Source organism: Poecilia latipinna, unplaced genomic scaffold (genome assembly GCF_001443285.1).
Source record: "Poecilia latipinna isolate Pla-1442-1.1 unplaced genomic scaffold, P_latipinna-1.0 Scaffold367, whole genome shotgun sequence".
Classification (NCBI taxonomy): Eukaryota; Metazoa; Chordata; class Actinopteri; order Cyprinodontiformes; family Poeciliidae; genus Poecilia; species Poecilia latipinna.
The window spans coordinates 78,671-94,635 of record NW_015112983.1 but is presented as its reverse complement, the minus strand read 5'-3'; the positions used below and the strand labels follow the sequence as shown (position 1 = coordinate 94,635).

At 37.3% G+C, this 15,965-nt stretch overlaps 1 protein-coding gene and 1 long non-coding RNA gene across 3 annotated transcripts in view; one reads left to right on the top strand and one right to left on the bottom strand.

Annotated features, from left to right (window-relative positions):
• The first annotated feature begins 1,077 nt into the window (after positions 1-1,077).
• Positions 1,078-11,564, top strand: LOC106949852 (synaptotagmin-4). Its single transcript, XM_015036389.1, has 5 exons — positions 1,078-1,307; positions 4,620-5,623; positions 8,339-8,510; positions 10,090-10,256; positions 10,361-11,564. Exons 1-5 carry the CDS (start codon positions 1,289-1,291, stop codon positions 10,508-10,510), a joined length of 1,512 nt encoding a protein of 503 aa, XP_014891875.1. The 5' UTR covers positions 1,078-1,288; the 3' UTR covers positions 10,511-11,564.
• LOC106949853 (uncharacterized) overlaps positions 8,443-15,965 on the bottom strand; it is a 15,175-nt gene continuing 7,652 nt past the window's right edge. Inside the window, exon 3 of one of the 2 annotated variants that reach the window (XR_001425473.1) lies at positions 8,443-8,529. This is a non-coding gene — a long non-coding RNA (uncharacterized LOC106949853). Of the gene's footprint in view, positions 8,530-10,431; positions 10,517-15,965 lie in introns of those variants that run through there. The other variant, XR_001425472.1, reaches the window with a different exon arrangement.

The following is a 15,965-nucleotide window of genomic DNA, read 5'->3' as shown; positions in this document are numbered from 1 at the left end:
CTATGCCTGTGGTAATAAGATGTCGTTGTCCTGCTGCCAAGTAAACATTGATTCCAGTTTCAAATCATTTCAATCTTCCAAAAGTTTTTTTTTTTCAATATAATTACCTTTCATTTACCTATGTTTTTATCTACTCTCACCTACTCCCCAGTATAGGTGAATAAAACCACCATGTTTCACCTTAGAGTGATATGGAGTGTCATTTTTTCTCTCTACACAGTGTTTTGCATATAGAGTAAAAAGTTTATTTTTGGTTTCTCTTTTCCCCACATTTATTGTGTTTCCTATCTGGCTTTACATATTACACTTTTTTTTTTAAAATGGCCTCAATTAAAGGCCAGATTTTTGGAGCTCACAAATAGTAGTTGTCCAGTTAACAGATCTTTCCACCTGAGCTGTGAATCTCTGCAGCTCCTCTACAGTAAGTCTTTAATCCTTATCTGATAAATGCTCCTCTTGGCCAGTCAGTCAGTTTAGCTGGACAGCCATATCTTGTATGCAGTTGTGCCATATTTGTTTCTGTTTTAGGTGATGAAGCAGCTCTTTGACAGATGTTCAAAGTTTGGGAAATTAATCAATAGTTTCAGTTTTAGAAGATTACCTATTATAAACTTCTCCACAACTCTATTCTGTTGCTTACTTAACACACGTAGAACATGCTTACTAATTAGGTGACTTGCAATGACAATTGGTTGCATTGAGTATTTAAAAATCATGTGTTCATTTCCTTCCACTTATTATTTTTTCCACTTTGTGTTGCAAAAAGTCAAAATAAAATTAAATGAATTGTGTGGTTGTATGAGTAAGTAGTAGACAGGTAAATGAGTTTGTTTCCGTATTATGGAGGGGGAAGATTATTTTTTAAAAAGCTGAAATATTTGGTAAGTAAGAAGAACAACACACAAAACCACTTTCACTTATTTACTTATTATAGAGTTTTGTTGTTGTTTTTAACAGCAGATGTGAATTAAACTGAAAACTGACCTGAGTCGTTTTTTTTTTTTTTTTTTTTTTTTTTTTACAGAGGAATCGATCTGAAGCGCCGTGAAAATAGTCGGACCCGCGCCTCTCTGGCTGCAGTGCGCGTTCCCGACACAGGGGGAACAGATTTTCCCAGAGCTGGGGAAGCTATGGTAGAAGAGTTGTGATATTAAAATGAAAGAAGGTGGGGCTTCTTCGCATCCTTCCGACGCAGGTTCCCTCAGAAGATGAAGCAGCTGCTGGATGGTTGTCAGATCGCTGCGGGATGGTCCGCTCACTCTGACCCAGCTTCCCTCAGACGCTGAAGATGTCGTATTCTCTGGGAGGTAGGATGTGTTTTCCGTGTAAGACTTTGTCACGTGTTACTTTTGTAAAAATCGGATTCTAAAGCATGAAAGGAGACTATTCCAAATATCTTATCAGGCTCGTTCCCAAGTTCTTGAGTGTGAGAATGAGACGGGGAAAAAAAATCTATGAGTAAATAAATATAAACTGTGTTATTTCTTTAACATAATAGCTGTTGCGACTTCTTAACAATTAATCTCTGAAAGTGACTGAATTGGCACTCCTCAGATTAGACATCACTGTAATGTTCAATGACTGGCCCTGATAATTGTGTTTTTTTTTAACATCACTGATTTATCGCACAAAATTGACAAAAAATACATTTTGCAGGAGAGTGAATATCAGCATCAATATTCCTTAAAAATATTAAAAACAGATTCACTACAAAATCCATGTGTATTGCAAAGTATCTATAGGCTACTCTGTATCTGTATTCTGCGTGTATGAAATCAAATTCTTTGTTTGTGCACAAACCTGGTCAATAATGCTGACTCTGAGTCCAGCAGAAAATTGTGTTGTTTGTAGAAGACAACACAATTTGTCTTATTTCTTAAGCAATAAGAAATAAGAGTATTTCTTATTGCTTAAGAAATAATTCTCTGTGGTGGTGCAATAATATAAAGAGACAGGCCTGCATTTTATTTTCAAAACTTGTGCAATTACAACAAATAAACAACCATTTCCACAACAGAATTGCATATTATGTTTTTAATTTTTTTTACTAAGCAATACAACAGTAGTGAACATCTGAGCCACCTCATGCCAATGGTATTCCTAAAGATTGAAACTGAACTCCAAGAATTGTAATAAACAACAAGAATTTTCTCAAAAACTGAGTTTCAGGGGAATCTATTTGGACTCTCATGCTGGATGAGCCATCCACGATAGATTCAGGCATGAGTTCTGGCTTATTCTCGTCCTGATACAGCTTTTCCTTGAGGAATGATCCTGAGAGCAGAAAAATGATCAGACAGGAGTTCAGCCTTTTACACTTGAGGCAGAATATGACTCACAATCTGCAAGAAGTCATGGATTCTGATATGGATGTCTAGGCTGAACAAATGGTGATATAGATGTAAGCCCTCAAATCTTTAACCCGTTTTCCTTTTTGGAAATTCTTAGTTTGTTTTCATAAGTACTAAATTTGGCTGTTGTCACATCAACTAGAGTCATGCTCTTACCATGCCATGTAAATCTAATGTAGAGCATATAAAATACTCTATGAAGTGAATAAAAACATTGGAGGATTCGATTTTATGACTTGTGTATGGCTGATTGGGATGCTGCCTTTTAACTGTTGCATTTGTCACATAGCTGTTCCTCAGTCTTAACTTTATATCTTTTGTGATCATTCAAATGGAAGGATGGTATTTGATGTTAGCTGGTTAAACTGGAGACATTGTAAGCCTTTCTTCTTTATGGTCATTGCTGGCTGTATGCAGATGATGCAGCTGGTTTACAAGTCCTGGGAGGAGGAAAATCCTGGTGCTCGTCATAAACTTCTACATATTTCTTGTTGTCAGATAATCTGGAAACCTTTGTGTTTTGATTATATGTTTTTATGCATACACTGAAGAAAGAAATGTGAAGCAAAACACCAACAACTAAACAAACAGGTTTACTTGTAGGACTATTTGAACTAAAATGTACTTTGAGAACTTTAGATGCACCACTAGAAACTAAGAACCTCCAGAAGTATTTTTTTTCAGGATTCATTTTATACAGTTAGTTAATCATTTATAATAAAAAACAGCAAAACAAACTGAGATACTGAATATTCTATTTGCTTTTTAAATGTAAACTAAATGCAAAATCAGTTAGTTTCTCAAGGGTATGTTAAAAATCTTCCTAAATAAAATGATTTCAAATTTGTATTTGTATTATTTTATTATCATTCTAACAGCTAATTTAGACTCAAGCTATTTTTTATCAGTGTGATTCATCGCTTCTCAGTAGATTCATCTCCTAATGGAGGGGAGCCACCAGTTACTCTCTGTGATGGGGCTGCTGGGTCTGTGCTGGGAGAGTTATCGCTCTCTTGATGAATAGTGATCTCATCTTTTATGGATGTTGATTGGTTTCATTCTCAAGAGCTTTTACTGCCTGATGCGATGATCTTTTTATAGGAGGAACACACCTCGGGTTACACTAGATTATAGTTAATCTTTTTGTCCTTGTGGAGATGTAGCTTAACTTTACTCCTGACAGAGAAAACATTTTAGTATTTGTTGATCTCAGCATGGTCACTGGCTGATGTGATTTTCACAAAAATCCAATTATGGAGGGTGAGTCATCTTAATACACCCCCACTGTGTGACGTTAAATAACCGCAGCAGCTTATGTGGCTCCGATCTCTTTTAAGTCTAAAAAACAAATTTACAATTACATGCTAATAGAGATGACTGTGAAAACGCGGAAAATCAAGTCAGGGATTGTGATGCAAAACACATCAATGCTATGTTGGTCTTTATTCTTAGTTTTTAAACGTTTTTTTATGTTGACACCTCATGGATGACTCAACCATGATTTTGAAAATGTAACCTGAATCTCTACAAAAAAAAATTAATGAATCAAAACAAAAAACAAGCGCAGATGTCTTGCTAGAGCGCCCAGCTATATCATTTTAATTATTTCAACATTTCCTCTTTGATTTCATCAAGCACGCAGATTGCAGACGAAACAAGATAATGGTTTTCAGCAGGATCCTCTTGCAATGGATTCATCTTCATTTGGAGTCAAAGTCTGGAGATGATTTCATTTGTCAGTCTATGATAATCCTAATGCTTGTGTTTCCTTTCCTGCGGCCTTAGTCACAAACAAACAAACAGCTTTTTATCATGACTGGATTTTCTGTGATATAAATAAGGACTCAATATCAGTGAGAATGCATGAAGGAACTTTCACTTTTAAGTTCCTTTTTCTTTTTATAAGTGGATTCTCACATATTTAGTTCCTGTTTCTCTTTGTTCTTATTAATATTCAGTGTTCGTACATTATACTGCATTTGACTACTTCTGCTAACTCATATATCAATTCATAATTCAAGTACAGCTTTCTTCTACTTTTCCCTAATTCTTATGCTTTGTTTTGCTCTTTCTTGCATATTTTGCAGCAATCATTCTGCAGATTTGCATTCTCACGGCTGTTTTGCTAGGAACAGCAATTTTTCTAGTATAGGTGTTATGTTTATTTATTAATTGGTGCCAAATAATGTTGCAATACTTTTAACTTGTTAAACCAAAGATACTATTTTCCTCCTTTAGTGTGCCTATTTGTGACTTTTTGTTTTCTAGTCCACCTGCAGGTTGTGCTGGCTGTGGGTCTGGCTGTGCTCTGCTACTGTCTGGTTCTTGGCTGCATCCTTTGCTGTCGCAAACAGAAAAGCCTTTCCTCTGAAGACAAAGAAGCAGCTGTTCTGTCCCCTCATCCCGCTGAGAGTGTGACTGTGACATTAAGTCACTCTCCATGTACTCAGCCTGTCAAACAGCAGTACGAAGAGCTGGATGGTGATGTGTTGGAGTGCCCTTCTTCTAAAAGTAGATCTTCTCCATCTGAAGATGACGTCAGCACTCTCCCATTCGACAACAGCCCTTCTAGAGCCGCTGAGCTGGCCCAGTCTCCCAGAGCTACTTTCCCAATGCGGCGCCTTAGTACTTCTGCTCTGCCCTGCTCTCCCAGTAAAGCTGCTAGTCACGGCAGGGCTTCCCTGCCCTCCCTCACCAAGCTCAGCTTTGTGTCCAAATCCCGCCGGGTGATAGGCAGACGCAGAACTGTCAGTGGAGAAAGTTATGCTCTCAGTGAGAGCAGTCGGCTTACAGCAGGTGCTCCCAGCATTAACAGCCAGCAGGGGGAGCCATGTCACCCTCAGTACGGCTCCAACTCCATCTCTGCCTCACCCAAACCAGCTCCTCTTCTGCACTTTTCTCTGCTCTTTAGCTCCAGCTCTGGCACCTTGGTGGTCAACATCCTGGGGCTTTCTGGGGACACTAGAAGGCGTAGTGGGGTATTTGTTCGCGCCAGCCTCCCTCCACTTCACCCCTCGCTCCAGCAGACAGCCCCACGCCGGCGCAGCCTCTGCCCAGACCTGGTCAACCAGAGCTTTGTGCTGCAGGTGGGCTCTGTGGAGGAGCTCTGCACCTGCACCCTGAGGCTGGCGCTCTACAGCAGGGACTTCTCTGGGCTGAGAGAGGCCGCTCTGGGGGAAGTGGAGTTACCCTGTGAGGAGATTGAGTGGGAGCCTGACTCCAAGACTACCTACACCAAGCAGCTAATCCCAAGCAAAATCAAGCTGAAAAAGGTACATAGAAAAAGAGCTTTAAAAAACTGTCTTAAATGTGTGTTAGAGACAGATACTAAAATTACAAGTTTCTTACATACTGCAAAAAGACAAAATCAGAGTATTTTTGGTCTAGTTTTTGGTGGAAATCTGGGGTAGTCGGAGTTGCTCCCACTTTCCAAGTGGGAAAAACAACTTTGGAGGACATTCCAGTTCATTTTCTGACGAATCAACGAAAAGATGCTGATAGGGATGCTGATATCCTCAAAAAAATAGACTGAATGCTGAAACAAAATTAGATGCTATTTAAAGATTTTTCCTTTTAACATATTTCTTTTCAATTAAATTGCACAATATAAATATCACATTATTAGAAATAACCTAACAAAAATGATTTATAAAATGATTTATCATGGCCATATTTTTTATACAATAAAAAGCTATAATTTTAACTGATACATTTTAAAAATGTTTGTGAGCTGCTTGCTTTTGTTTACTTTGTGTTGCAGTGAATACATCATGGATTCGCTGAAAAAAAAAAAAAGAAGTCTTCCCAAGGTCTTTGCAAAGTCTTCTCTGCTGCTTTAATGGATAGGGAAAGTTTTCTTGCACCCTGTTAAATAACTTACTTAATCTATGGTCACATACATCTAATCAGCTATGCCATTAGCCAGTTTTCCATAGATGTTAGTCATGGGGATTTTGTTGATAGTGACTGCAGAACAAACAGGCCGAGTGAAACAAATTGGATGAGCGCCCACGCAGTGCTCTCTGTGACTCAGCTGCAATGCTGCCAAAAGGCATTAATAACAGCCTTTTGGTGGGGGGTGAGCCTGAGGCTTCAATGGACTGTATTCACTCACGAGCACCACTGTTCTTGTTGGGAAAGCCCATTTCCTGTCCCCTTCCCCTTTATACAATATACAAGAGGAAGAGTGATGTGTAACTTGGTCAAGGCTCTGTGGCTCCAGCTTTGAGGTCTGCCCATTCTGAATATGAACTACTACATCACTTTTCTAATCACTGTAATGTAACCAGTGAGGTTACTGGCAATAATTCATCTACCATTTCTTGCTTTGACATTTTGTTGGAATAAAAGGTTTTGAGATTATGGGCATTTTGAGAAGAGGCCAATCGATGATTATTCATTTCCTGTGTTTGTTTGCATGCTCTCAGTTTTTAATGCGATTGTCCAAAATATCCACAGCAAATGTCATGTTTTTTTCAGTCGGCAGAGAAAAAAATTAGCATTTTTTTTTCAAATTAAACAATCAGTTATTTATCTAAAAAAAAAAAAAAAAAAAAAAAAAAAACCTGCTTTCATACAGGCAGATGTACTGTCCACATATAGAGTCACAGTTTTAGCAAAACCACAGTTAGCTTCCAACACAGCTAACAGATCATTGGAAGAATTTTATATGATAGATTATCACAATATGTTGTGTCGTATGAATGCAAAAGTTGCTTTTGAAACTTTGCATTTTATTTATTTTTCCCATATTTAACTTACACCCTGGAAATGAAATTTCAATCCTCTGGCTACCTCCAAGAATGCAGATAACTGTTTATTTATCTAAAAATAGGATATGCAGTCAAATTAATTTTCAAGCATCCCACATGCTAAGGTGAGTGGATCTTCAGCAGTACAGTGTTTGCATACTATTGCCTGCATTTATTGTTGGGTCATTGCTCCACTATTTCAGTGACAGCTCTATGTAAATGATGTATCATGTATGTCAGAGTTTTGCAAATTGTTATCTCATGAATAAGTAGTTAATCTCTCTGCTCTAAGCTGATACAAGGTGTGGTGGACCATCCTGTTCTTGGAGAAACCGGTTTCAGCTAGTTCAGAGGGACCACTACTCCTTATCTTTAAATTTCTGTTTTATGTCCGACCCCCACCCCGCTTTCAATAAAGCCAGGCTGATGCAGGGAGGCAAGTTGGAGCTATGACTCTCCCTCTTTGCAAAGGCTGAAGTGATACTACTCTCTGTTTGGTTCTGTACATGTAGAGGTTAAAGAACCTACAACGTATGTGCAAGTTACAGTACTAAATGTGTAGGAGGGCGATGCTATCATCTTTCTATGTTGCTTATATACAAGGCATCTGTTGAGATCAACACACTAAGTGAATTTACATTGACGGTGAAAAGTAAACATGCCCGTGCTGAGTTAAAATTGCTACTTAGAAAGGTGTTGTTCATTTGAGTGACATCATCTGAGGTGAAACGGTAGTGGCAGCGGCAGTGAGCTGAAAAACACTTGTTGAATAAAATCGCCAAGCAATCCCTGTTGGGCTTAAGCTCATTCGTCTGACGGCAGAAAGTGACTCACTGGACTTTTCACAGTTCAAGCTGATCAGAGTTGACATAAAATCAGATGGAAATTATAGTGGGAAGTACACGTCAGTTGTTGCTTTTATCTAAAGTGACTAAGAACATAAACATCTATTATTTTTGATTGGTAGTTAAATGAAAACAAGAAAAATGAAAAAAAGAAAAAGATGGCTATTAGCTTTAAGTAGCTCACAATTTAATGTAAATATGCTTAGAATGGGAAGATTTTATGATTTATGACTTGAATCAGATATTACTGGTCATTTATATATTTTCTGTCGTCAAAAGAATATAAGGTGCATATCTGTAGAGAAAAAAAAAACAATGTTCTTCCTCTCACGAGAGTCATGACATTTTTGTTTTGTTTAACCTATAGATCTTCCCTATTACTTGTCCTCAGAGTTTCAGTTCTCAGGAGACTCTGGGATGCAGGAAAAGCTCAATCTGCGTGCCTCGGACTTTGGGCCAACTGTTCATCTTGCTGCAGTACCAGACCCTGGCTCAGCGAATCAAAGTGATGGTTCGAAAGGCTGATAATTTGGTCAAGTTGACACGAATCCCAGGAACTCCAGGTGAAGATCCACTTCACACCTAAACAAGGAAAAATGCATCTGTCGGGACACTTTAACTGTGTAAATATCCAAATGCTTAGTTACTTTGTAGGGAAGGTTAATGAGAGAAGAAAAAATAAAATAAAATTGACTTGCTTAGTTTAATGAACATACCAGATCTGACCTTTTTGTATATTATCTAATGGCTTGAATAAAGTCCATTGAAAACACAACTGATAGGCCTTTGAGCTTGATAACAGCAAGCTCATAATTATTTGTGCTCTTGACAAATCTGGATTTAAAATTATTTTCATTCACAAAAAAGTTTTTCTCATAGAAAATGTGACAAAGGTCTGTCAAATGATAAAACAATGTGGTATAAATTTTTTAAAAAGGTATTTTAGTGATTTAGCTTTGATAATGAACTTCAAAATTTTAAGGTTGGAAGGCTTCAACATAATATTTTCTCCCAAAGTTTCAAGGTATTGAAACTTTGTCAGTTTCAAGGTATTGACATTAATTCCAGTCACAAGGAACATTCACTTTAGAGCTAAATCTGCCTGCATCCCTTTAGATTTGGGTTCATTCCCTTAATTGGTAAAGCTAAGATTAACAATAAAATTAGTCATTCTCCTGCTTAGTCCAGCTGCAGTTAGTTCCTTGTTTGGCGTGTGGCATAATTGAATCAAAAACTGATCAGCCCAGAAGTCATTTCCCCTCCGGTCTATGCCATATCTCGCTGCATCTGATTTTCTGCTGGTTAGGACTGGAGGAAGCAGGAGAATCTGTGCAAAGAAAAAAATGTTTCACAACATATGGACTAGAGCTACGGTGTTTTTCTATGATAGTAAAGTTAATAAGGTTTCTTAAATGGATTATCAACAGTAATTATATATTCCAGGTGATGTTGGAGATATGCAAAAGCGGCAGCTATGAGGAAATAAACAAGTTTGTTTAGATTATGTGAGTGTAGCAACGGAAGATTTCTGTAAATAAACATTCACTGCAAATAATAAGATAAATAATTGCATTTGTTTACTGTCGAAGAAAACTATAGATAGAAACAATGCAATCTAATTTATCTTTTTTAAATAAGTTCCAACATTGAAAACAATATTAAAACAGTTTGTCTGCCTGAAGTAGATGCAATCCTTTGTTTTACACTATGTGAACAATGCAAGGCTAACAAAAAACTAACAATTTTCTTAAATCAACTCAGGAAAAGTACATCTGAAACTATAAGCACATAAAATAATTCCAGTAAAAATAATTTAAGACTCATTAGAAACTGTTGAAACGCTAACAAACTTTTACCAGGCACTTTCATGTGCAACTGAATAAAAGATAAAATGTTCTCTAAGTCGTCACATGGAAATGATGAGCCAATCAGAAGCAAATCTTTGTGACAAGTGCACAGAGGAGGAAATATACCCAATTTGGACTTCCATTTGGAGGAACTAGCTTTTAGCTAGATATAATCCAGCCGGTCGTCTCAAACCGGCAGGTGAAAATAAAATATTTAACTCAAAGGTCAAATTAAAGAGGTGTGTGTCACTAGCAAGCAAAAAAATAGCCTTTTTCTTTCTTTTTTATTTAACAGATCACTATGTTGTCATAAACTTACATCAGGATGGTAAAATAATCGACTCAAAGGAGACCAAAGCAGCCAGTGGACCAAACCCCATCTGGAACGCTCCCTTCCTGTTTGACCTTCCACCTGGTGACATCACCCAGCTGCCACTGACTCTCGAATTCATCGTGATGCAGGTTTGAGTTTTTAGACAAATGAAATGTGTGCTTTAAAATTACACGTTTATCGACGAAAGCTGTGATACTCCATCAAGTCCCTGAATCTGGATTCATTGTTACAGGGCCGTCTCTACACTAAGAACAGTATTCTGGGACGCGTACTGATTGGCGGCGATACTTCAGATGTAGGACAGGAGCACTGGAGGGAAATCTGCGGTCCAGGACAAACAGAAACCACCCGCTGGCACGCCATCCAGTCAGATGCAGTGTAGGACTAACTATATGTAAAAAGTGTAGGTGGAGCAGAATCACATTTATCTGTGGGACTATAGAAGGTGAAACACTGATCACACTGGGGTGGGAGGAATGATGCGTTTTTCTAATATACCAGTCATCTCACTCCATCACATTAGTGATTATTACTTCACTGTGATTCCTTAATACTGTAGCATTCTAACAACTTGGATGTACTGTGAAACTTATACTAATGTTGTAGAATTGTTTATTTTGTGCCAAGAAACGACAGATATCAAAGCTTGCTGGACAAAAGGCTAACATGCATGTGTGTAATTTACATCTTTGACAGTTTGTGACTATTTTCTGGCATCTGTACCTGTACCAATATCCCTCTTTCACACTCTTATATCTATCATCCTGTACAGAGCTGTTAAAATTTAATTGTTATGGTTGGGATGCCTGCTAATTCTTCATCATTTTGTTATTTACCTGGGGACACATTTTGATTATTTTTTTTTTTTTAATGGGATTGCAAAGAAACCTCGTATTGTTGGAGTCCAAAAAGGTTTTGATAATGGGAATAATTAAAGATACATAATTACAAAGCACATGAAGATCTCTACTCTAAAAGTATCTACAGGTTAAATATTTTACGTTGAAGAAAGGCTCACTGAAAACCAAAATGTCTGACATTGATTGGATTTGTTTCTTAAATATGAATAGCAAAATAATTTACAGCAAACTTAAAATAGTAACATAAAAACAGAAAACAAAAGTTGGTCCCAGATTACTTATTGCAGAGATTTTTTTTTAAATAATAAGGAAGGACAGATTTTTATATGTCAGTACTGCAGTGGGCCAACAGGTGTCAGCAGAACCACCTCTCTATCCATTTGGAGAGTCATTAGAATAGAGATGATCCTCGGTTCTTTTTAATGAAATACTTTATCTCAAAGTTTGTGACCAAATGACAACGTTTGAAAGACTCAGGGGATAATTTGGATTTACACTATGTAACATATTAGATGATTGCTAAAGGGGTAAATTTGAAAGAAATGGACATTTTCTGTAAATATACTTTCTGCATGTCAAGAAGTGTTCAAACATCCTGTTATTATCAAGATGTTTAATGTTTAATTTTGCTTTTTTGACAAGTTAAAATGAAATAAATATAATTGACAAGAAAGCAAAAGAAACAAGTTACTAATTTATTGTCATTTTATGTAAATCATTGTCCACTTTACTAGGTACACCTCGCTAATGCTAGGTTGGACCTTTTACTGCCTTCAGATCTGCCTTTGTTATTCCTGCCAGAGATTTAACAACGAGTCAGAAACATGTCTTAGAGAGTTCATATTCACATGACAGTATCATACAGTTGCTGCAGATTCGTGTGCTGCACATCCATAATGTACATCTCCTGTTCCATTACATCCTTGTATTTGTGTCTTCAAATCTCCATGTTCAGTTAAATTACTTCATTTATGCCTAAGGGAAATAAAATTTTGTCATCACTCATATCATCCCAGTACATTTAAAAATTAGCTGTTTATGGTGATGCTGTGAGGAGAAGGGTCTCTGGTAGCGGTCGGTATTGCAACAAATCTGAATAAGCCACTGACTGAAGAATGTGACAGTCTCATGACTGTCATGTCATACTAACAACTCAATATTTGGTCAGCCGAGATAATATTCCACAGTAACATGTTCTGGATGACACTGTAAATTATTGGCAAACACTGCTAATCCATCTCATTTGCTTTTGGGATGCTAATCAGCTGTTCTTTGTTGTAAAAACAATGCATTATTGCCAAGGGTACACATTTTAAAAAACTGTCTAAAAGCACAAAAATAAGAGAAAAAAACCTTCCAGCTGCACAACATCCAAAACCAGAGGAAACTTTGTCCAAACATTCAATGCTTCAACCAAAAAAAAAAACATAAAAACTAAGAGATGAAGTCTACAAAAGTAAACAATCAGAACTAACTTAATAGAGGTACTCCAGGCTCTGCCAACACGAGTGGTGCAATTTAATTTAATAACTGATGAAACCATATTTAGTTATATCAAACATGTTCTCACTAATGAACACCTCTCTATCCATGGATCATTACACCAAACTGCTGTGGTCTTGGCATGAGGCTGTAAAGCATTTGATGCTAGCATTCCTCCCTGCTTTGACTCCTCAGATGTTCCCACTCTTCTGTGGGAGACAAACTAAATGAGATGGTGCTGATGCCTCTGCAGTCTTTTGTCTGTGTGGTCCTGCAGCGGGGCTGCTGCTACAATCATTTCAGATCACTCCATCATTTGCTCCGAGAATGAACATTAAAGTTTCTCACTGAAAACATCAAAGAAAAGAATGAGAAAGTTTTCTTATTAAAAATGTCATGTCGCGCTTCCTTTAGCAGTTGTTTTGTGTGCCTAACTAAAAGCCACAAATATCATAAATCTGAAATGAAAAAGTTATTCTGTCCCTCAGAAGTTCTGTCTTGAGACAAAGAAAAGAAAAGAAAAGAAAAGTAAAGATCCAATAGGGAATTTAGAAAAAAGCCCGAAGGCTGCATTTACTCTGTTAGACTCAAGAAAATAAACAACATCCAACATCCAGCTATGTCAGGTTCAAATCACAAGAGCAGTCTGTATCTCAGGTCACCACACCATCCACATGAGCTATCTTGATCCACAACTTGTTTATCATCTCACTGAACTCCAAGTATTTACTTATTTATTCAAAATGCACAACATGGTAGGAAAAAATTCATAATTCGGTGGAAGATTGTGCCAAGGATGGGAAAACTATTGCTATTTTTGAACATTCATTGTTTGCAAATCTGCAGCTTCTCAGCTTTAATAACTTATTCTACTCTATACTGCAGGGCACATAAGTGACTCACTCCTTTGTTTAATTTCTTTTTAGATAGCCTGACATTTTCTGACTGTCAGTGGTTACCTGCTTTCATCTGAAGAGACAGCAGGGTCTTTCTATTCCAGAGAGGGGGGGAACATGTTGTTCTCTGTTGCAATGCACAAAATTGCATGTCAGACTTCTCCAACAATCTTAAGTATTTCTTTTTTGGTTGTTGTTTTTGTTTCACTGCCAAGAGAAAAAGACAAGACATAAAAATGTGTTTGGAAGTTTGTCCAAACTAAACTAAATCTTGGCCATTTGATTTTATTTGCATTCTGTCATATTAAACCCAAAACAACAGCAGCTGTGATAGCTTTGCAGAGTTTAGAGATGTAGAGTCAATTTGTTGCCTTTATTTTTATAGGGATGATAGATTAAAGACAATTGAGTAAAAATAAGCAATTTTCTAATTTGTGTCAGTTTACCACCTAAAAGCCCAATAAAACACTAGAAAGTGTGCATTTCCTATGAAAATTCAAGTGTGAATGCCAAATGCTCAATGCTGAATGCTTTTGGTGATGATGGCAAAAGCGTTTGAAGCCAACTGCTGAAGACTTGCAGAAAGGTAGGAAATAGTCCATGCAGTGTGAAAAACCCACGTAAAAGCCAAAATTAGCAAAAAAGGTAAACCTAGCTAAAATACTAGCATCTATTATGGTTGGACCATTTCAGTTCATTCATTTCATTAAAAAAAAAAATCTTTTAATCAATGTATTTGTTTCACTTATCACTGTTTTTGCTATAATGGCATAATGGAAATGTTACTAACACTTATTCACTCTGTATGCACATAAATACTTTTTGAATTGTTTCCATAAATATCTACGTTTATCTTGCGAACTGAAAAGGCAAATATTTTATTCAAGACTAACATTAATCTTTGAATCAGTGTGTACTCATACTGCTTTTGAATGCTGACATCTAGTGGATATCAGAGTTATAGCATCTATGGACTGAAACTGAGGTCATATTAAAAAAATCTGATTATGCATCTGAATCTCGTTAGTCAGATTAAAAGTAACTTTTAAAAACAGTAGCCTTTACGTAGGTATCAAATACACTTTTTTAAGCCCACATTTCTCTCTATCTGTGTGTAATTAGTCCACAGAATGTGTTTCACTTAGTGAAATAAGTTATAAATAAGCTTTTACTTTTTTGAATATGACTATACTTGAGACGCATGACTTTGTCGTTCAGTTAGAGATTGCATCAGCTTGAATCAAAATTGGCTACATCTGGGTGTATGCGTCTCTGTGTAAAAGTTTTTAGACAGAGGAAACTGCTAATAGGCATTTCCAGGTGAGCAAGTAATTATTCACATTTGTTCACTTTTGATTTAAAAGACATAGGGAGGCACATATGCATCACTGTGCCCCCTGCTACTGAAAGGTACAGACCTTTCACTAGCAGGGGGTTTTACTATCGTATTTGTGCGAAGTCTTTTTGAGATGTTTGAGTGTGTGTGAGTGATTAACTTCACAGTCAGACTCCACATCTGTAGACCACAGCAGACTTAAAGAGGTTCAGAGAACCACAAGCAAAATCAGTCTTCCTTCTTCCCATTATCAGATGTTTCTGTGACTGTGATAAATGGTTGCTCTGTCATCATCTGGCACGTTTTCACCCTCCCTTCTTAATGACTCAGTTTGCTGTCGCCCTTGATACTGCAGCCCTGTCAAAGGTCTCGAGTTCAACTGCGCTGGATCAAATGGCAGCCTGATGAAAGTGGACAGAGTGCAACTAAGTTGACCGAGACCGTGGCTGGCAGGTGGAAGAAACATGTAAACATGTTGGCCAATTTTACTCGCGTGGGATTTTAGTGAACATCCACACATCTTTAACAAGAAGCCGACCTAATATGTGCTAACTCATTCTCTGTTTTTAAAAATAAACTTTGGTTAAATTTATGGTTTTCTCTGCACTATTTATGCATAGAAAATAGGAGACAAATGCTTAAGCTTCACTTTTACTTCATCCATCCATGATCTATTTCTGCTTGTCCTTGCAGGGTGGCGGGGTTGACGCCTACCTCCAATGTTAGGTATCAATAAATTTTAGCATTCATAAGCATCCAGTTTCCATTTTCTTTATGCCAAACATAAAAGCGTATGGACAGTTCTTTGGGCATGTTCCTTAAAACATAATGTCATTATCATTTTAGTTTAGCTTTAAAGAAAAATAAACCCTTCAAAAATATAATTTTATAGCCTTTCGACATTTTGACTTCTAAATGTAGAATAGGACGATGGAAAAGGCAACAAATCAGTCATGGGTGACCCCTGCGGTGCAACCTGTGGGACGGCATGGTGCACGGTTACAGCTGCAGAAATATTCCACAACAGCTGGACTCAGTGTGTTTCTCAGCTCGCAGCGTAAACAATGGGCCAGGCAGCACATAATCAAAAACACATGAGATTCTTTCACCCAAAGCTATTGTTGTGTTTTCTGACAAGCCCATCAGCGTGAAACACATTATCGAACCTCAAAGAATCTTGTGAGATTTTGAGAACAATGTGAAAGGGTGACTTTAGTGGCGTTTCCACCCCAGAGAATATCAGATGCTTTGAAGACAACATTT

Bases quoted from the DNA above. Each gene is read 5' to 3' on its own strand.
- LOC106949852 (XM_015036389.1), top strand. The intron at 5,624-8,338 runs GTACATAGAAAA...ACTTGTCCTCAG, and splicing joins GCAAAATCAAGCTGAAAAAG to AGTTTCAGTTCTCAGGAGAC. The intron at 8,511-10,089 runs GTGAAGATCCAC...TTTATTTAACAG, and splicing joins ACGAATCCCAGGAACTCCAG to ATCACTATGTTGTCATAAAC.